This window comes from Pelodiscus sinensis, chromosome 8 (genome assembly GCF_052426305.1).
Source record: "Pelodiscus sinensis isolate ZL-2025 chromosome 8, ASM5242630v1, whole genome shotgun sequence".
In the NCBI taxonomy this organism is placed as follows: domain Eukaryota; kingdom Metazoa; phylum Chordata; order Testudines; family Trionychidae; genus Pelodiscus; species Pelodiscus sinensis.
The window spans coordinates 56090974-56113068 of NC_143059.1; the positions used below are offsets into that span (position 1 = coordinate 56090974).

The following is a 22095-nucleotide window of genomic DNA, read 5'->3' on the forward strand; positions in this document are numbered from 1 at the left end:
AGGAGAAGCAGACCCCACAGAGAATGGGTAGATGATAGAGTAGATTGGTTCAGAGCTAGTCTACAGAAACTAAGCCACTCTGCACGGGACAGGGAAAGATGAAAGGAAATAGTGAGGGAGGCATTGGACACCAACGGGCTTTGAGCCCATCGTTGTTGATTATGAAGGAAAAGGCACTGCAGATATTTTGAAGACTCCATTCACAATTCAATGTTTTTTGGAGAAAAGTCTAAAGTTGAAAAAGTGTGCATTGAGGCCTACTATTCACTGATCGGATTTTCAGCCCCCAGAGAGATTAGAGCAGGGGTGGCAAATCTGTGGCTGAAGAGCCACACGTGGCTCTTCAGAAGTTAATATGCGGCTCCTTGCATAAGTACCAAATCCAGGGCTGGAGCTACAGGTGCCAACCTTCCACTGGGTCGGAGGGTGCTCACTGTTAAACCCCCAGCTCTGCCCTAGGTGTCATCCCCCTCCATCCTTTCCCCTGCCACTTCCCACCCTCTCCACTAAGCCTGTCACACCCTTGTTCTCCCTCCCTCCCTCCCCCCTCCTCCAGTGTCACCCTCTGAGAGAGAGAGAGCCGATCACAGTGGGCAGAAGGAAAGGGAGAAGGCGATACTGATGGGGCTGCCCATGGACGGGATGTGCTGAAAGTGGTGATGGGGAGATGATCAGGGCTGGTGGCATATAACTATTGCTCTTTGGCAATGTGCATTGGTAAATTCCGGCTCCTTCTCAGGTTGGCCACCCCTGGATTCAAGTGTGACATAACCACTTGGAGCTCAAGTCAAACTTTTATTTAGCCTTAGTCTCTTCACTTTGGAGCTAAGTCAGATGTTCATTTCAATTGGCAGTACCTCAGTCTTTGAGGCGCAAACCATTAGCAATATCCTCATCACTACCTATGGGTTTTGCTATTTGTTTGCAGTGGAGCCCTTCAGAAGAAATTTAATATAGAAGAAAGGAAGATTACTTTTGGTAACGGGTGTCATTGAAATACTTTTACGCCTCTTCCCTATTTCTCCTTCCCCACTCTTATAGCTAGATTAAATGATTAGTATGATTGTAGTGACAGTTATAAATGTAGCTTCAGCTTCATATCCCTGCATTGGTTTATGTTCACCTTAATGGTTAAATGGCTTTAGAATGATTCAGGACTCGTGGGCCATGGCATTCAGCTGCTTGTAGTGTAAATCTGTGTAGGCAGCATATTCCAAGAAGTCCATTTACAGGTACATAAGTCTTTTTCAGATTGCTGCAACTATATTCTGAAAGGTGAAAGGATCCTTATGAATTTGCTTTGTTATTATATAGAAAATATCTTTGATAGGCTCTCATTCATCTTTAGTACTAAAGAATTAATAGGCAGAATATAATTGTTTCAAGTTTCTGTTAAGGCAAGTCTGGATTTATCAATTTTTGACTATTTGTCAAGTGTTTAGTCTGGTTACTAAAGTTTTAATTCTAAATAAAAAAAAATCAGAGAGATGATTTCACTCTTGAAGCCAAGCAATTTTATAACGTGTATAATATTTATTATGTTTTCCTTTCTCTACCCATCCATTTTAAGATTTAATATGTTGTGCTTGCAGTACTGAAGTTCTTTTGTCTTAATTTTTTAAACAATCACAGATAAAGTTGAGATAAGATGCATTTTTACTTTTAGGATAGAAAGTTTGCCTTTTGAATAGTGATTTCAGAGATTACTAGCTTCTTTTCTGCTAGAGTAAGTGAACTGCAAAGACTTGGCTGAGCCAGACCATCCTGAATGTTTTACTGTACTTCCTTTGTGACTCATTCTTGCTGGTTTTAATTAAAACTTTTTTCCCCTGGTGAGGTGTTTGTTAGCTAATGCTTCCTTTTAGATGTGCTTTTAGTTTGGTCTGAAGTTGTAGCTCTGTATCATGAGGGATATTAGATATTAATTTTTCTCAATAAATGAATTTGAGACAGTTGGAGACAAATAATTTATTTTGCATAAATATTAATAATATTGTATGCAGCTTATCTGCATTATGTACTGTATATTTCTAATAGTAGCTTATACTATTCCATTTTTCAAAATACTTCCTGCATCTCGCAGCTGACACACAAGAAAACATGCTTTACAATCAGTAAAAAGCAAATCAAAATAAACTTCAGGGTCAGATATGTCATACTTTAAATTAGCTAGCTAACAAATTAGAAGTCCATTAACACTGATTTGTATGTCTTGAATTTAGTTTATCATTACAGATCTGAGTTGTCAAATTTGAAAAGGTGATATTGTACAATTAGTTTCATCTTGCTCTGCTCTCTGAAAGATCACCTAATATGAAGCACTTAAAACCATATAGAAACCTCATTTGTTTCTGTATTGAAATTTTTTATATTTTAGCTTCCTGCAAATGGCCACTCCTTTTTTCTTTTCTTTTTTTGTGAGGCATCATTTTTATATTGGCATTATAAGGCAATTATCATTTTGACACATTGTACTTTGTGCTTTTTTATAGTTAACGCACTAGAAATTCTTCGAATTAAATATGAAATTAGCATTTATGACTGAGTTTCAAAGCAAAGTGGAAACTGGTTTATAGTTTCTTTTCTATGCTAATTTCTTTAAAAGCAGCCTCAAAAACTGCCAGTCACAAAGATCCAACTTTTATTGTTAATGGCACATTTTTGTGCCTCCCACACTGATTTTAGATTGTGAATTGATACACTGCATTATATCACCATTAATTTTTCAGTTATATTCTGTAAGTTAGAAAATATAGATCTAGATTTTCTAGTTTGGTAAAGTTGTTTTGCACAGGATAAGTAGTACAAAGAAGCTCTAAAAACAGTATAATGGGCAGCTTGAGGATACCCTCTGGCTACAGGAAGCCTCGAGTGGCGTAGAGCAGTGTTTCTCAACCAGTGGTATGAGTACCATTAGGGGTACTCGAGAGAAGTCTGGGGGGTACATCAACACAACTGAAATTTGTAGAGAACTGACTTTTTGTTTTACATTTTACAGCGCTTTATTATTTTTGTACTTTTTACACCCCAAAATTTCATTTCCTGCCCGGCTACGATTAAGTTATTTCAACAAATGTGTTGCAATAGTAGAAAAAAAAATGTTGGATGTCTGAAAACTGTAGGCACTGGAGGTGCTTATAATTTTTTTAAGGGGGTACTTTTTTTTAAAAAATGGTTGAGAAACACTGGTGTGGAGCCCACCCAGTGCCTCCAGCAGAGGTCAAAAACCACCTCGAGTCCTGGGGCAAGGTGTGACTCTGTGCCCCTCAGAAGGGGTGGGGTATCGAGCAGAAGGGGCAGGGCCCAGAGCAGTCAGCACTCAGTGTCACCTGGACCATGATGGTTCCTCTCCCCCCAAGCCTTCAGAATTGCAGTGAGCAGCGTTCTGGTGGCAAGTCAAAGGGACTCGGAGCACTGGATGCTGCTACTGCAGCAGGGCCCTAGGCTCCTTTGAATTGCCCTCTTTGCCCCCTGTTGACAGGTCTGAGTGATTCCAACAACATTTCTCCATTCTCACCCCCAATAGCTTGCAAATGAAACATGGAAACTAGTATTTGATAGAATGTTGTTATGCCTCAGTGTTGGGCAGCCAGCAGAGATTAGTCAAAACCTGAGGACAGAGTTAAGGTTGTGCATGCAATTACAATGTTTCCTTTTTGTTCAGTAATCAAGATTTTTCCCACAAAATGGATTTAGTGTTAAATTCAATAAGTATTTACTTACTTTGTGAAGTAAGTTTCATTTCAATTTTTTTATAATTTGGGAAATTTTTTTAAGCTTAGGTTTTTGAGTTGTAGCAAAGGCCATAATTTTAAACTGCAGTTACTGATATATGGAATGAGAGTTCTTGGATTGAAATTAGAGAATGAACTATATTTTTAGATAACAGCACTTCCAAATGGACTTAATCTTGTCAATTCAAGCACCTAGCTCAGCTTTACACAGGTATTTCTACACACAGAAAATAATGCACATCTGATCTTTGGCAGTTGAAGGAAGACAAATTCAGGCTAGAAATGAGGCATACATTTTTGACAGTGAGGGTAATTAACCATTAGAACTGTTTACCAACTTGCATGGTGGATTCTCCATCACTGACTATTTTAAAATCAAGATTGGATGTTTTTTTAAAATATATATATTTTGTAGGAATTATTTGGGGGAAGTTTCTATAACCTGTCTAAAACAGGAAATCAAATGTAATTATTAAAGTGGTATCTGCAGGCCTCGCAATTTATGAATCTGTGAATTTACCTACCCTCAGAAATGCAGTTTTTACCTTTTGGAGCACATCAGTGCATCCTGTTGTTTTCATCTGTGCTACAAAATAGTTAGTGGACCTGTGTGTATGATGTCCTCTTGTTATCTTAAACATATGTGTCTAACAACATTGATAGTAGTTAGAGAAATATTAGCAATATTTTACATGCTACGGGGATTTTATTTTGAGGTTTAAAGAAAATCAGAATTATAATCAAAGATAATCTCATATTAGAGTTTAGCTGGGCTTTAATGTTTCTTCATTAGAAATAACATAATGGAATATGAGGAACATTTTCCTAATTAGTGACTTAAAAAAATGGCAATTTTCCAATTTCTTTTCTGTTTTCAAAAATAATAAATTACAGTTAAACTGACACTAATTTTTTAAAAGTATGTTTACATTTTGTTTTCCTGCCTTTCAAACTTTTACTGAAAAGATGAGCTCTTAGTGTCTTCTTTATTTCTTCCATAATTTGAGAATTCGTGTTCATCAGCAGTTCATTAAGTGTATGTCTACACTGCACATTTATTTTAGAATAAGATACTCTGGAAGAAATACTTTGAAATAGCTTATTTCAAAATAGCTCGTGTACAGGGAAACCTCGAAATTAGTCTGAGGCAGGCTCCCCTAATGTGGACGCGCTTTAGAGCCCCAGGAAACACGAGGGAATAATTACTTTGAATGGCCTTCGTGAGGAGCTATTTTGAAATAGCAGCAGTTGAGCATCCGCACTGCTATGTCAGAATAGCTATTTCAAAATAGGGGCTATTCCTTGTGGAATGAAGTTTACAGAGGTTGGAATAAACCCTCCGTTATTTCAAATTTATTTCAAAATAACGGAATTGCTGTGTACATGCTCGCATTGTTATTTTCGGATAATGGCCGTTATTCTGAAATAATACTGCTGTGTAGACACACTAAAAGAGGAGGAAGAAATTGGTAATACTGGCTCGAGTCAGACAAAAATGTACCCTCAAATGATTGCTTCTTAAGGTATTATCAGTACCCTTCAGTTCTGTGTTTAGTCCTGTACTGGTTCTTCATAACTGGGCACGCTTCTGAAACACATCTTCCAATACATCTCTTCTTTCTGGTCATTTCTGCCACACATTGAAACAAATGACTTTCAGGGACTGTATTGTGAATGACTGTCTTCATCAGTCTTTTTTCATCACACTTGTTTGAACCCAGAAACCCAAACTTTAAAAGCTGACTAAAAAAATGTTTAAATTGCTGCAAAGACGTTTTGAACCATTAAGCTTTTCTTGCTGTGGTGCTGCTCTAAAGTGTTTATAGTTGCAGCAGTGCATTTGTACAACTGTGTCTACATTCTCTTAATCTTTCAGTTGACTTCCAAAGCCCCTGTCCCCACATTACTGCCACAAACACGTAGACACAGAATCTAATATGAAATTCTCTAACTGCCTTGAAGAAACTAGATAAATCTGCTTGCTCAGTTGGTATCAAGTCATAGTAAGGGGAAAAAAAACTTGGATTAGATTCAAGAAAAATGTCAGCGAAAGAAAGAGAGACTCTCGCTACACAAAATCTTTATATGAATGATAAACACATTTCCACAAAAAGATTTTAAAAGGAAAACCAAAGCTTAATCTCTGAGAACCTGCAGTGATCCAATCTCAATGTCTACCTGCTGCTTATGTGAATAAAATTGCAAAATATTTTGGTTTATTAAAACACCGTCCTTCACCATTTTATTGATAAAAGTGAGATTATTTCCATAGGTAGAAAAATATCAGTGTTCATGGCCATTAAGATTTCAAGGCCTAATTTGCAAATTTTGCTCTCTAGTTTTCATTTATGAAGGAGAGTGTTTTTCAGTTACCTTGGGGGGAAAAAAACAAAGCTGAAGAAACACTGCTTCAAACTGCAGTATTCAAATAAAGGCTACTTTCCATGGAACGCAACCCTCTCTAAAATCCCTAACAGTTGCCATACTGCAGAAATCTTCCCTATAGCAAGGCCTGATTTAGATTACTGTCTGTGGGTTCAGGCTCAGGGGTGGGACCAGGGATGAGGAGTCTGAGGTTCAGGCAGGCTTCCCCAGGTCAAGGGACTCCCCGCCATCCCTTTGCCAGCAGTAGCAAGTTCTGGAGAAAGAGCGTTTTTCTGTCTGCTAGCAGGCAGCACTGAGCTCTAGGAAAAGGGGGTCCCCTCTCTATCCAACAGGCTTCATGGTGCTCCAGGGGAAGGGTTCCTCTCTCTACTTGTGTGGGTATTATTCATATATGAGATTTCAATATCTTTTTAAAAACAAGGGAATGCCTAGATAAAAACTGTATGCCAGGATTAAGGTTGAAAGCGCATAGCAGTAATTTAAGGATATAAACCATGACATGGTTTATGATTATTTCAGAAACAAGTACTCCCAAGAAATTCAGTGTTAAATTTTAACTTAAAGAAATTCAGACTAATACAAAAATGAATGGATAAGGCATCCAAAACCTTCACTCTGCACTGGTTGGGGCAGGGGACAATCCCAGTATTTATAAAATTAGTTTAATATAACTTGGAATGGTCATAAATACTAACATGAATTGATGATAGTTTTGTAGGACTTGCAAAACTTCAACTGGTTTACAGTGAAATGTGTAGAAATCTCTTTTGTAATCTTGTGGTTTTAGCATGATCCAAATGTAATGATGATGGTAGTTTTTTGGATGGCAGTAACTTCTGTGTGGTGAATAGAAGACATAAATAAAGTTTAATTCAGCTGTGGCAAGCAGTTTTGATTTAAAAAATAAAACATAGCAGATGACTAGTGCGTAAATGACTTTGAGTCTTTGAAAAAAAGTGGAGAGGGCAAATATGTTTAAATTAACTTCATCCTATAACATTTCCCTTAAGAATTTTTAGCTTGGAGATTGTCGTGATTGACAGCATATTTCTTAGAAGCCTAAACATAGCAATTTTCCCAAATTTTGCTGAACCTTCCGGAATATTTCCATTCCTGCTCTGTAAATTGTTCTGGATAATGACTTGGGGAAAAAAAAGAAAACTTAAGATCAATGTGTCCTATTAAAAGTTAGTTGATATGTACTTTGCTATAAAATTACCCATTTTTATTCAAAGTGTTTCAAAGTCTGTTACCCATTTGGAGAAGTTTTAAATTGATTTATTCTATGCTCAGGCATAAGCCTCCAGGATATTGTTGCAAACCAATATGAAAACACGTGAAAGACTAAATCATTGGATATTTCTGATAGGGTTTGCCAATCTGAAGTAGAAACATAAACCAGTTTGGGTTTCTTTAAATCAGAACAATAAAATGAGTAGCCATAGTTTCATATTGTATTGTATTGTGGCTTTTAAAGGTATGTGCATTTTTATAGCTACCCTATCACTGGTAAACATTTAGGATCCTTAACTCTGCACTGACAACTTCAGTTGGCTTTAGGTTCTTAACATCAAAAGCACCCTCAACCTCATTTTTAGGGGAGCACTGTGGTGGTATACTTTAGAAAGGAGATTTAAAAAAAGGTAATAAATCTAGACAATAAGGGTAAGACTCTACACGGCAGCATTATTTTGGAATAACTGCTGCTATTCCAAAATAACATAGTGCGCATCTACACTACAAGCCTTTATTTTGAAATAACGTAGAGCTGGAGGATTTCTTACTGTGACTCATGGTAACCCTCATTTCACGAGGAGTAAGGGTCATCTAAGGAAGCGCCAAAAGTTAATTAAGCTATTTCAACTTCAGCTACGCAATCGACATAGCTGAAGTTGCATAGTTTAATTCAACTTTAGTCCTACTGTGTAGATGAACCCTAAGAGCCTAAAGTCAAAAGTGAGAAAATAAAAATTCTTAGAGTATCCTTTAAAAAAAGAGAGAGAGCCATCTAGACCAACTGACAACAATAGAAAGGAACATCAACTACCACAAAACTAATGTAAGATGAAAATTAGAAGATCCAAGAGAGATTTTAAAGAAGAATTAACTGAAGGGAAAAAAAAAACCCAGAAGCAAGAAGTGTGCAGGAGATTCAGTGATTTGTGCACAGCCAGGTAGTAGAAGGAGAAATGGAAAGGAATAAAGACATTGTACAGGAGCTGACTGGTTATTGAATGCTTATAGTGATCTTCATGCAGAAAGAATTATCCTAAATCTCCTCTCTTTAGATAATAAAAATGAACCACTTGCCAGAGACTGAGTTATCGATAGAGGAGATAATTTAAGACAATAGAAATGAACCCTCAGGGTCAGGTGGCATTAATTCAGAAAGAGATGGAATTAAGAGAGAAAGCAGTTAGCATGAATTTCAGAAAAGTTCTTGACAGTGAGATGTATGATATAGTCTTACCCAGGATATACGTAGAAACTCTCTTCTACAGGATATTAAAAACTGGACTAAGGGAGAGGGGCTAGGAAATATACTGTAAATAACCTTGAATGGTCCTGAGGGGTGACTATTTGATCAACTATTTTCGGCCTCCAACATCTATAATTTTATGAGCCTTTTGAGACTGAAGAATAAAGTGTGCAAAATTGATGGGAGAAACAGAGGTCATTGGGTGGTTCATGAGAATATACTGTGAGAAAATGTGGTGAGAAAAATAATCTTCCTTTTTTTTTTTAATTACAAGTTTCTCCAATGAGTGAGGTTGCTGAGCTGCCTTTTCTACTGTAGCTGTGTCTGACAGATGGTGACCCATGAGAAAATTGGGGAGGGAAACTAGGAAAACACAAGTTAAAACTATTTTAATAAGACACAGAAGCAAGATTAGTTGTTGGGCTTTTTTCCTGCTTTAAAAAAACAGTTTCATTTACAATAATCTACTGTGAATTTCATTCCAAGCTGAAATAAGCAACATCCTGTTTTGTGCCTACATCACAATACTACAGTTATATAGAGAGAGAGGACACTGGCACTCATGCTTGCAGTAATTATAAAAGTATAATTAATTGTCTTTAATATGTTCTTAATATTCAGAGTTAGCAGCAACAGATTTCCCATTTTTATGTTTGTCAGGTCACTTCTTCTTTAAACAATACCAGAGCCCAATCTGTTTTTATTTTCCATTAAATTTGCTGGAAGCCATCCTACTTAAGGTAGGAAAGCTTCCAGAGGATTTAAATGAATAAAGTGAATACTTTCCTACACTCATATGATTTTGGCACTAGAACAGTAGCAACTGGAAGCTGACTGAATTGTTACTTATGGATTTGGTATTGTGGTGACAGAACTTCTTATTTGTCCTTTATAAAAGCTTGACTGTGTACCTGAGATTAGTTTAGTGATGATTTAAAGTTCAAATAAAAGTGTTTCTTTTTCAGATGCAATTTGAATCATATTTATTTAGCTATTTAAGTACTTTCACAGCAGGTTCTTTTTATCACATCACTTTATTCTTTTATGTGGTTAATAAATTATATTCACAAGAGACAGATAATCTCTGGTGTTTTTTTTTAAACCTATTGGAAGGATTGTATCATTCTGGTCTTTGTGCAACATCTGTAAGAATCATAAATGGACATTGAATAAAATTGTAGCACATTAATAGGATCATTGAAAACATATCTAGGTTAACATATTACCCTGCAAAAGTTTTTTCTTGCACATGCACCCGGTTTCTAAAGCAGTGTCATTGCTGAGCTTGGGATGATTCTTGCATCAGCAATGTTCAGGATACTTGCAAGTTCCTTCTCGGAAGATTTATAAAATGGTCCAACTATGGATTAGTATACTGCATGGCTTGAGAAGCATCGTTCTCTCCCATAAAATAATACAACAGTGATTACCAAAGCTGTGTGGTAACCCTGGTAGCAGTAAGTAAGTTGCATGGTCTGATTCCAAACAGGACAATGTATGAAGGCCTGATGAAGTGAGTAAAAGTGGACTAAGCTTATAAAACCACACATTCCACATCCGCATGTTCAAGTGAGCCAGTGGAGACTGTAGAGAAGTTGAAGGTTCAATAGCTTTAGTTACTGGGGCCAGGAACACTACAAGCCAAAACATTAATTTGCTCACGGTATCTGGTTTTAGTTTTAAATAGAAGGAATAAATATCAACATGTAAGTAAGTTATAGCCCTGAAAGTGCTCTTCAGACAATTTGTTATGGAGACTAGTCTTGGCACCTGTCCACTTCAGGTTGCAATACTTGATTTAAAGATGTAGTAAGTAGAAACTTTGTCTGCCATTTAAGAAGTTAAAATAACTATGATTGTGTTACCTCTGAGGCTGAACTTGCAAATTTTGTTCTCTGTGAACTTTCAAAAAAAATGAGAATGGTACATAGGAGTGGGAAGAACTGGTAGAAAAACAAACCCATTAGGATACCAGAAAGGTATTGGCTACACATCAAAAAGCCTAATGGATTTCAAAGAGGGAGAAAAAGCCAAAACTAAGTGTTTTTTACTTCACTGTTTATCCAAAGCAAGTGTCAGCAATAATTAGTGGAGAAGCAAATCTTAATTATTTACTATTGATTTTTTTCTTTCAAATCACTTTCATACTGAGAATGTACATTATACCTTTATGTGAGGAATTAAAACAATTAAAAGTAATGAAGTCATTCTGAACTTGATGAAATTTAAAGAAGCTCTATTTTGCGTATTAATATCCCAGTTCAAGCAATCAGCAAAAAATGTTTAGCCGATAACTTTTATTAATGGAATTTTGCAAGGATTAATGGTGAGTAACCTCTTATGTTTCTTTGTAATGCATAAGGAATGCCTGAAAGGAATTTTAAAAAGTTTTTTCTTCGAGTGATTGCTCATGTGCATTCAACTTGGGGGGGAGGGTGCTAACTACATGCACCAGTGCCCAAAGATTTTTCCCTCAGCAGTATCCATAGGGGACCATCCTTCAGCGCTCCCTGGAGCGGTGTTCACATGCTGCACCACTGGGCTCCTCCCTCTCCAGTTCCTTCTTACCACCAGTGACAGTGCATGGAACTGTGTTCCAGCTGTAGTTGAAGCATTTATTGTGTATTCCTCCTATTATAGTGCAAATAAATATAAGCATTATCAGTTGTTAGTTGTAGATAGGCTCCTGCTGGGACTCTGCCCGGGAGTATAGGGCATACCCAGTCCCCCAGGTTTAAACCATGTACTGTCACAGTCCTGTTCTGGTTAGTGACCTTCACTGCAACTGCTTTCACTGTCTGGGTAAGGGCCATATCAATGAAAAGTATCTGTAGGTCCTTCCATTCCAGGATCTTAAAGGACAGAGACATAAAACTTAAGGCATTTCTGATAGAGTTGTGTCTAGCTCCCCAAGACCAACAGTCTTACTCGGCACCAAGTACGAGTGCCTCAGTGGGTAGGCTCTCCTTTGACAAGTTGGTACTGGGCGTTGTAGGTGGTCCCAACAAAAGAGGCCGGTCCCAACAAAAGAGGCCAAGAAGGTGAGCAAGGAAAAGTTCCCCCTTGCCTGTGTAAAGGAAAGTCCAGATAGACATTGGACAAGGATAGAGTGCCGGACAAGGTCCCTGAGATGGAGTGGGCCGACCCTCCAGTCCTTCAATTCTGGAAGGCTGTATTTTTAATTAAAATTGTTTACCCATAAAGTAACTATTAGAACTATTTGGATTTCCACATTGGCTGGTCTGATTGAATTAGCAGAAGACATTATTCCAGTTTGTTTATAATTCATAATATAAAGTGGAGATAGTGTAGAATGGACTTAACTAGATTCATTTGACGGGTCTTAAATCACAGTTATTTAGACACAAGTAAACTTAAAATATTAAAGAGGTTTGAATATTTAGATATAGATATAGATAGATATGAGAATAATGAAATGGCTTCATACTTAGAATATTTGTTGCTCTTCACATAGCTTAAGTCCTTTATGTTGGTATCGTAATGTGGAAGAAAACATTGTCTTCACTCTGAGTTTGTAAGCAACAAGTAGCCAGAGGCAGTTTTATTACGAGCTGCAGCAAGGGAAAAACTGGTTCGGACAGGGGGGAAGTCCCCCCTCCCCCCGAGGCAGATCTTCGAATACAAGCAATTATGAAGCAGTTTATATACTGTCTATTAGATATAATAACAATAACAATTAGTCTCCTTCTCATTACAAACACTAATGGCTAACAGTTATTTAGTTCTACCTAGATGCTCTTTATCTCAAGGTCCCTACCAGAGTCAGCATTCTATCCTTATCTCCGTATGGAGGCGAGAGTCGAAGGCAGCGTCTAATTACAGATCTCGCGTTGTCAGGCCACATACTTAGCCTGACTCTTGCTCTCTTGTTAACAAGACTAAGATGGCTGCACACAAATTCTTTTATTCCCTTTTCCTGCCTCTACAATCCCCCCTTTTGTGCTTACAGCACAACTACCTTTCTAAACTTTTATTTTCATTAAACATTACATAATTAGTACAAACATTAAAGCTATTTCTATTACTACATCTTTTACAACAACAATCAAATATGAAACTTTTAATAAGCAAAAGGAATATAATCATTAATATCTTTAATATAATTCTATGATGGGACTGTTCTATAATTTTAGTAACATCATACAAGATATCATAATTAGTAACTAAATTAGGGAGGGCAGGTACATGCTGATGGTACTTGTCTATAAGCACAGAGTCGAGATCAAAGGGAGAAACCTAAACTACTCTTACAAGTTTCTCCTTGGCAATATACAATACTTCGCTTCTTTCACTAAGGTCAGTTCTTAATGTCCTTTTGTAGTCAGAAATTTTTGGGATTTGGCGGTGTCAGAGGAGCGGACTTTTCTTCTTTTTTTTTCTTGAAACAGTCGTGATTCAGCATCATGCAGGGGAGAGGTTACTAGCACATCACTGTAATATTTTGGTTCTTCTGGTGTCTAGCAGGTAGGAAAGCAGGACTAGAAGAGAGAGGCTTATCGGCAATCGGGGTAGGATTATTTCGAGATGGAGGGATTTTTTTGCAGTGAGAAGCATTGGCTAACAGTCAGTTCTTGGCACATCACAGCAGTGTTGGTGGTTAGCAAAACTTGGTAAAGGTCTTTCTAGAGCAGTCTTTTGCTGATGGACATACGAGTCTCTATTCTCTGAGCTAAAAGCTAGTTAGCTCCTTTGGAACCAAGGTTATTTCTTAGGAATAAAAAAAACCATAAAACAATCCCGCGTGGTTGTTTGGTACTAGCCTTATCAAAGTGAGGCTCTATTTTGGAATGTGGTTGCTAGGGGAACTAGGGTCACAGTAACTGTTGAACTGTTTTACTTCTCAAGCTGGCTTAATACTTTGAGTTTGTCAGTTCTCAGCAAGATACTATGGATTGCCTCAGTTTACTCCTATAGTTCCTTTCTCTTGACTTTGGGGTTCTTTTTAACCCACAAGGTTAAATACAATTTAAGGGGTTTTAATTTACTCTGGAAGTACGAGTACAGCACTAGCATTATTATAAATGTTAAAATCAAAACTTCTTACATAATTTGGCAAACACTGTTCAACTCTATCTTTAAGATATTTTATCGCTTTACTGGCGCTGCCCATGATTATAGGTTTGACCTCTACTGCCTGGTTGAGTGCTGCAGAGGTAGGTGTTTGGCATGGTCTACGGTGTTTCCTTATCTGTGTGTACCTCAGACGGCTAGCTTTGATATATCTTTGGGCATTGCCTACCAACTCTTCGATCTTTGCTTGCAGGGCTAGTAAACCCTCCTCTAGGTACTTACTTCTGCTATGCTACTCAGAATCTCATGCTAGGTTACTCATCACTGCTGAAGTGCGATAGAGCTGCATTCTATCAACGGTCAGGATCATCCAGTGAGGAGCTGTTATACACACAGACGGATATGTAGAGGGGCAGGATGGAGTGATCTGTCTGGGTAGTCAAACACCAGTAGGTACCGTTTATTTGGACCAGCTCGATGTTTTTGTTTCTCTGAGACAACCACATCAAACTTAGGCAGATTTGTCATGAGGTTAAATGGGCAGGTACATAAAATTTCTTTATCAAAGTGGGTGCAACAATCTTTGGCTATAGGAAGGCTCTCACACTTTCAGAATAAGCGATGCTCTCGATCTATCTATATACTCTTGCTTTGGTACAGGCAGGGAGGTTACTATTCTGATCTGATCTGAGTGAGGAATATCCAGAGGGGCTAAAAACAAACTGTTATACTATGCCCTGTCAAGGTGGGCCTTTGGGTCCTCATGGATTCTCTACTTCCCCACTCCCATGGGTAGGACGGGGAAGATGGGGACTCACTACCATAAGGGCTGGGTGGTCAAAGCTATCTTATTCTTTAATACTGGCTTTCTAATACCTTTAATTTAGTTCCATTAATTAACAATCTAATTAATCTCTGGTCCAAATATCTGGTTAGATTTAGTGAAATGGACACAGAGCTGGACAGATCTTTCAAACTATTCAGGATCAATCGGTTGGCTTGGCTGGTGTCTAGGCTTTTACGGGCACTGGATATTACTGCATCTACTAGCCTGGACTCTATATAATTTCTGGGCTATGACATAAGTGTTGCTGACAGAGTTTCCAGGCTCAAACCAATCTGCAATGGTATCTGCTAAGATTCTTCGTTGCCTAATCAGGCACTTGCTAATTTGATTAGCTAGTCTAGCACACAGCTGGTCTATACCAGTGTGGAACATCACCAAAGTAAGGATCAGTGACAGTTGTCCTGGTTCTGGGACAGGTCTGTTCAGGACATGATGCAAAATTGGGAGGCTCTATTTTGTCCTTAAGGACCTGGTTAATAATATCCAAATAGAGGATATGAGGGCAAGTTAGCAATGGCTATTGTTTAACAAATGACAGCCATGCCTCAGGGGTTACCTTTGTCTGGGCTTTAAGTGGTAAGCCCCAGTGGGAGTCAGTAGGTACAACTTCAGTGGCTTAATGTTAGTGTTTAGCTTCTTTCCCACAATATTCCATACAAACTTCAACTCAGAGGACTGTGTATTCTTTGTCTTCGTAGTGTTCATGTTGTTACAATAAACAAAATAAATGTGTGAATGAGGGGTGGCCTAAGGCCATGTATTCTTCATTGCTATTAGCGTGTATTTGTTCTATGTATGTGACTTGAAGGAGGTTACGTTGACTAGAGTCACTGTTTCTCTTATAGGACCAAGCATGGTTCACAGATGTTTAATTGTTAATAGGAACTTATGCAATTCTATAATTCTTGAGGCCTTTTAAGGCATCAGGCACCAATGAGTAGCAGGGCAAGTAGCTGTTATTGCAATGGTGAGGTTACTAGTTTCCTCATTGTTGTGGGCATCTTTGCTTAAATATGCTGATGTTCTACTTGCCCGTGTTGTTACTTATAGATTTAGTTTTATCTCTGGCCAAACCACTTTTATGGTTGGTGTGCAAATTTACAGAAGCTAAATATTTCATTTGTGTAGCTATTAAAGCAAAACTAATCCTGTGGGGGAGGGGCTGGTACTCTACTCTTAGTCCTTCTGTTCACGTGCTGCACTCTTTGCTTCTTTCTAGTTCCTTTTTTGTCCACCTGTGGAGACATTGTTAACATTCTCCTAGCTTAAACAATTTCTAAACTATTATCTTTTCACTGAATTTTAAAGTTGCCAATTGATTGGGCTCAATTATTAATTTTGATGGTTTAAATTAATGCTTCTGCTTTACTCAAATTATCTTTTCATTAAAACAATATCTTACACACAACAATATTTGCAATACGTATTACAATTAAGACACACAAGACAAACTTGGACAGAACACAAACTTATTGTGTCACGACACAGAACCATGGTTTTTTGTTGTTGTTGTTGTTGTTGTTTGTTGTTTTTCTTCAGCTGGCACCAGCGCTTTCTGATGATCTGAAAGACAAGAAAACATTTCTACCCCCGTCGGGGTGGCCCATTATAATTTAAAATACTGCTTAAGATCTGTTAGGGGAACCGGTTACAGCTAGTTCCTTACCACTTCCATGGGCGAATGAGCTATAACTTCACGAGTACCGATGAAGCGCTCTTGTTCTCGTAACCTTCTACTCCTTCGAATTACTTCTAGAGTTGCTAGCCCTCCCTAACAGTGGCATGCCTCAGTTTCCTTCTTGTACCACAGATCAGGCTTAATGTGTGAAGCTATAATGCTTTTCCTTAGCACAAGGTGTTGGTCAGTTATTGTTCTAGCAAGCAAAAAGCTTTTCTTTTCCTGAAAAGAATCATATACATTGTTACTTATTAAGACTATAGTAATAATAATATTGACATTAAATTTTGTTAAATGGGCGCTTATAAATATTTTGTTTGTATTTGGACAATTTACTTGAGGGGACAGGTGTTTTATATTCCTTTGAAATAGCTAGGCAGCCTGTATTCACATATAATGTTGGATTTGAAAGCAAGTCAAAAGTGTTATCAACTCAGCTTTGAACAGAGACACAGTGAAGTTTCAGGGCTTGGATTCTTAAAACAAAGATTTGTTTTCTTAAAGAGTAAATTTAACCTTAAGGATTGAATGTATAGATTTCATTCTTTTATACAGTTAACCAGTTAAATGTCAATAGAATTCCTTATTTTCCTTTTGCAGATTTAACAAAAGAGTCTGTAGCCAAATAGTTAAATTTGATTGTTTCTTTGCCTGGATTATTGAAAAAGGCTGCAAGAAACAAGGAGTCACTTTTTAAAGCAGGTTTCTCTTCATATATTACAACAGTCGCTTAATTCCTTCTTATGATCTGTCCTGATTCCTGCTAAATGACCCTTCCTAATGATACGTTTGTCCAGTATTAATGTGGTAAGGAGGATGGGCTTTCTTATTAGCCCCTTCACCTCTTAATTCTTTTCAATAGGTAAATCTAAATGTGTATTATTGCAGTCAGCTATTACTAATTTTAAACTTCTCAGTATAGGGTTTTCATAACATCTATGCTGCAGCAGTTGATCTATGCTGCTGACTCTGGGGTGGATCACTCGATCATGCTCTGTAAGGAGATTTATGTTGCAGAATGTGTCTCCTTGTTAGGGCAGATTTAGCTTCTAGTGATTACATCTGTTACAGTCTGTTCAGTGGCTTATAGGAAACTAAATCTACACACTCCAAAGAAGGGGTCTGCTGGGTCTAGAGTGTCAGACCTTATCAGCAGCTCATGAAATAAGGGGAGTCGTCACTCCTTCACATATCTGCTGGGTCTCGAGGTTCGGCTGACTCCCATTGCGTTCAGAACTCCCTTGTGGGAGAGCACTGGTGTGGCTGGAATCAGCTTACTTTTCCGAGACAGGGCAGCAAACAACATGTCTCTTTGCTGTATTTTCACTTAGGATAATCAAATAGTTCTACTTCCCAAACATACGTTTTACTTTTTAAGTTGATTTTTGTATTAATGGTCATGTAAACCTTGTGTTCAGCAAACCAATGTTTTCTTTAAACACTTTGTAAAAACCTTATTAATGTACTCTGAAACTGCTTCAGGCATATGAGTAGTTATTCTCTTAAGTAAAAAATTTGGATTCCCAGTTACTCTAGAATCATTTTGCCTGAGATATAAATAGTAACACAAATTAAATTAACATTCAGCAATAGTAGCAATAACTAGATGCCAACAAGGGAAGTTTTAACATATTCAATACAATGTTCTTCCAGGTTGTTTGTTTGAATAAATCAGAGTGATATTGTCCATTAGGTTAGTAAAATATAACTATAGATAAACCTTGCAACCTGTCTGTGTCCTGAAAGTCTAGGGAGTCAGACGAGTACTGTTGACCCTGTTTATTTGGATCCTCAGGACTATGGTATGAGACTGAAAATGGTTAAGTAATACAGGACACATGCTTGATCCAGCAGATTGGTATTAATGGAGGAGTGCAAGAGAAGCTAGCAGCAGGTGTGATAAAGCTGTCTTCAGTTTGGGAAGAAATTTTGTTGCCGCATTTACACCCCAGAAATGTTTGTGAGACCTTTTTCTGCCAAGGAAAGAGATCTCATGCTATAGCAAAATCCTTTGTAATGATGACCTCTTGAGGTCCCTTCCAGTCCTAGTATGCTATGATTCTATGATGTAGTTGTCAAAAATAACATTGCTCTATGGCAAGTGTAGGAAGACCATTTTGGTCTCTTACATTGGAAAATAGTTTCCAATACTGTACAGCTTCTGGCCTGGATCTCTACTGAACACAAAATTGAGTAAAGCTTTTATGTGTGTTAGAAACATCAGACCTAAGCATTTCAGGTGGGTAGATACATGATTTATTTTCACTCATCACAGATGCATGTTTTTCAACTTGTGATTAAGGTCATACATGTCAAACCTCTCTAGTCTGGCATGATTGCTGGATGTTCACTTACCATAGGTGTAGCCAAGTTTCTGGCAGCTCCATAAAGTTTGTGTATAGCAACCAGTCCTGGCTCTCAGTGTTCTGTGCTGTTATTTACCTCTAATTTACACCTAAATGTCTTATAAGAGCCCAATAAGCATTGGAAGTGCTACACAACTTAGACCTCCTGTGGTTGGGTAAATTCTCTGGTTTGGCCTCCAGTCAGGTCCCAAGGGTGCCATACTAGAGAGGTTCAACCTGTACGACAATCCATGCATATAGATCAGTGCAAAATAAAGTTATTTTATTCTTTAGTACTAAAGAGAGCCCATAGATGCATTACCTTTTGTTTATTAAAAAAGTGAGGAAATGCATACTAACAAGGACATTGTTTATTAATTTGTATCGATTATTTCTTTTTGCAGTTGATGAAGGTTGTATTAAAGAACTGGGCCGAGTTCGGGTTCTTCACAAGAGAATTGTAATGCCTTACAGCGTGTATAAGAAAAGATGCAAGGGGCCAAGTGATGAAGCCAGTGTTCAGCAGTATGCAAGTTTGGTGGGACGGACGTGTTCAGAAAGAATGTTGTTGTTTAGAAGTTGAAGAGATACTACCTGGCACCTTCACAGCACTATGCTTTATTGCACTGCAGTTGGATGATATGTTATACAATTCTGTAGACTTATTAAAATAAAGTAGTATAAAATATAGGTATCTGCAATAGGTTATTGTGAATACATGGCAGAATACATGGCAAAATCCATTAAAACTTTGAAAGATTTACAGCAAAGCTTCAGCAATACGTAGAGATGCTTAGCTAAATTTATTCACGGGAATTTTTAAAAATTCTGGCCTTTCTTTGCATTCTGAATACCTTAATGTACACAAATAAACAAAATAACAAATTGTTGTTTTTTCCTGTAGAGGCAACGGTTAACCATAACTCTTTCCCAAATAAAAAATACATCTATTAGAAAATCTCTGGAAATCTGTAATAAAAATTGTGAAAGTTGTGGCGAAATGTGTGTAATTCTTAGGTTTCTACATTAACTATTGCAAGAAACTTTGTGTGCAGTTACTAGTTAATATAGAATGCTGCACAGTTATTCAGTTTATTACTATGTAATGTAAAATATATACAGTTGAGCTCATTTCACTTGAACCATTTCGTTGTTTTTAAAGAATGTGTATTAAAGTGTCAAAGACCATTCTGAACTTGGAAATTAGATTCATTTGGTAATGAAAGGGACAGCAACATTTTAGAAAACTTTTCCCTTTAGAGATAAAAACTGAAAGTAATTTCATTATAAAATTACCAAAGAGATACAGCAAAACTGTGAAGTGGGTAAATATGCTCTTCTGCATTAATGTTCATTCAAAGAATCATGTGGGGGAAGCCTGAACAGTATCTCCTATTCTGTATGCCTTATAACTAGTAGTGTTAGCATCCCTGGCTTTCTCTTCTTCTGCAGCCACTAATAGGATGACACATTTAATAGTTTTTGAAAATAAATATTTGTACTAGTTAGAAATTCAAGAGGTTATGTAGTTTTGTTATAAGCACTATATTATTTAATATTTTAATATTAGGCCTTCTCTTTTCCCACCTTTGTCTCAGTATCTGCTGACAGAACCCAATTCTTATGTATTTCATCAATAGGTTGCAGTATCATGAAACTCCACATATTTGGAGTTTAATGTTTTTGCTGAACGAAATCAGTACTTACACTGAATCAGTTTGAACGTACATATTATCTTTTGAAGAAAGTGATTCATGTTGGAAAAGAATCTTTAGGTGCTTCTACTCTAATGTATATTACCTGTGGAATTAAAAAGCATCTTCAATCTTCAAAGTTTAAATCTTCTATCTTTCAGGAACCTTTGATTTAATTTTAAATAAAAACTATGTACAAATATTGGCGCTAATGATAATTAATTGGAAATGGAACAAGAATAACTAATTGAGGTCCAAGAAATGCAGTTCAAGCAGACTTTTTTCTTCACTTCTACTCCCCAATTTATGGTAATCATAATACTAGTTTCAAATACAAGTCCAGGAACAATTTTGAAAACTCTCCTGTATTCTACTCAACGTGGTTATTGCATTGGTCTAGTCAAAGTAAAGAAGCAACTAGCTGTTCAATAAATAAATTATTATAGGTGCTAGGCCAACTAGTTAGAACTCAGAGATTGTTTCCGCATGCTGTAACTCACATAGTTTGTCATTGATTCAACTGGTGGTATTTTCACAGAAGACATCCCACAGTCTTGTTTTTCAGTGTAGCCTAAACAGTTGATTTCTTTCTAAAGAGAAAATATTCTTCCTAAACTCTCTTAACACCACAAATCACATACAACCTTTATAATTTTCTGTCTACAAAATATATTGAAATGTAATAATATCCAAGAATAATTTTTAATGTAATATACATGCCTAAATTTGATCAGAAGGATTTTGTTGTTAAAATGTAATACTATGAATGGTAGGCTTTAGACTTACCAGGTTTATTTTGGTTTGTGGAAACTTAATGCATTTCATCCTATGCCACTTAATTGTCTGGGATTATTCATTTGAAGAGCAGAACTCTTTCTGTGCACTCAGTTAATGGAGGTACAGAAGAGTGGAGAGATGATGCTCAGAAACTTAGGATAGCTTTCTGAAAGCACATAGTGTTGGCCTAGCTCCACCCCCTTTGAAGTCATTAGTTAAAACTTGCATTGATTTCATAGGGAGCAGAGCTAGGGTATGCTGATTTTTTTGGAATTCCCATCTTTAATAATGCCCCAAAGAGGCATAGTGAGTTTTTTTTCTTTTAATGTTATAATTCTTGGAAAGATGCTTGCACCAGATGTACAAAGAAAAATGGGATATTCAAACAATTGAAATTTGAGGGCTGTCAGGCTTGTTATTGTGCTGCTTAATTTGACAAGAGAATGTACTTGTCCATTTCCTGGATAAACATTGAATAGGTGTCTCCACTCTCTGAATTTTATTTAAATAGCTAGGCTGCAGCTAAAAGGACTTCTGTATTCCTTATGTTAAACTTGATGACTTAGTTCATTCAATCAAAAAGGATGATATCTGGCCTGCCTGTTATTTCAAAGGAAATTATTAATATAGTAATTGTTAGCACTGATCACTCTATTCTTGTTTTGGAAATGGTACAAAACACCTATGATGAAATCTTGGCTCCATTTAAGTCAATGATAGTGTTGTTGTGGACTTCAGTGGGGTTGGGATTTGACCACTAGTCATTTTGAATTTAATGTAATGTCATGTTGTTGAGAGTGTCTATAGCTAGCACTTGTGAATTTAGGGAAAATATTTTATATATTTTACTTTTTTTTAGTGACAGTAAAAGTTGGAAAGAATAATTCCCTAAAAGTTAGGCTGACTTTTAAAAAAATCTCTGTGGTTGCTAAATGGACAGAAAAAGTCAAGAAAATGTAAAATTATAGCAGATACTAATAGAATACTTATTTTTAATTTTCATTAGAATTCATTGGGAAGCATATTGATTTCCAACATCAAAAGACTTAAGCAGATGGAAAGAAAAAGCTTGTCTGTGTGTTGAGTTTATTGTATTTGTAATGGCTTTTCAACCATCTGTTGACA

At 37.0% G+C, this 22095-nt stretch overlaps 1 protein-coding gene across 7 annotated transcripts in view; it reads left to right on the top strand.

Annotated features, from left to right (window-relative positions):
- Positions 1 to 19694, top strand: part of ATE1 (arginyltransferase 1) — a 173017-nt gene extending 153323 nt beyond the window's left edge. For all 7 annotated transcript variants that reach the window (XM_006111405.5, XM_006111410.5, XM_006111409.5 and 4 more), the window contains one exon: positions 18904 to 19694. In XM_006111405.5, the coding sequence (XP_006111467.3) occupies positions 18904 to 19082 (179 nt within the window). In that variant the 3' untranslated portion in view covers positions 19083 to 19694. The remainder of the gene's footprint in view (positions 1 to 18903) is intronic.
- Positions 19695 to 22095: the final 2401 nt, after the last annotated feature.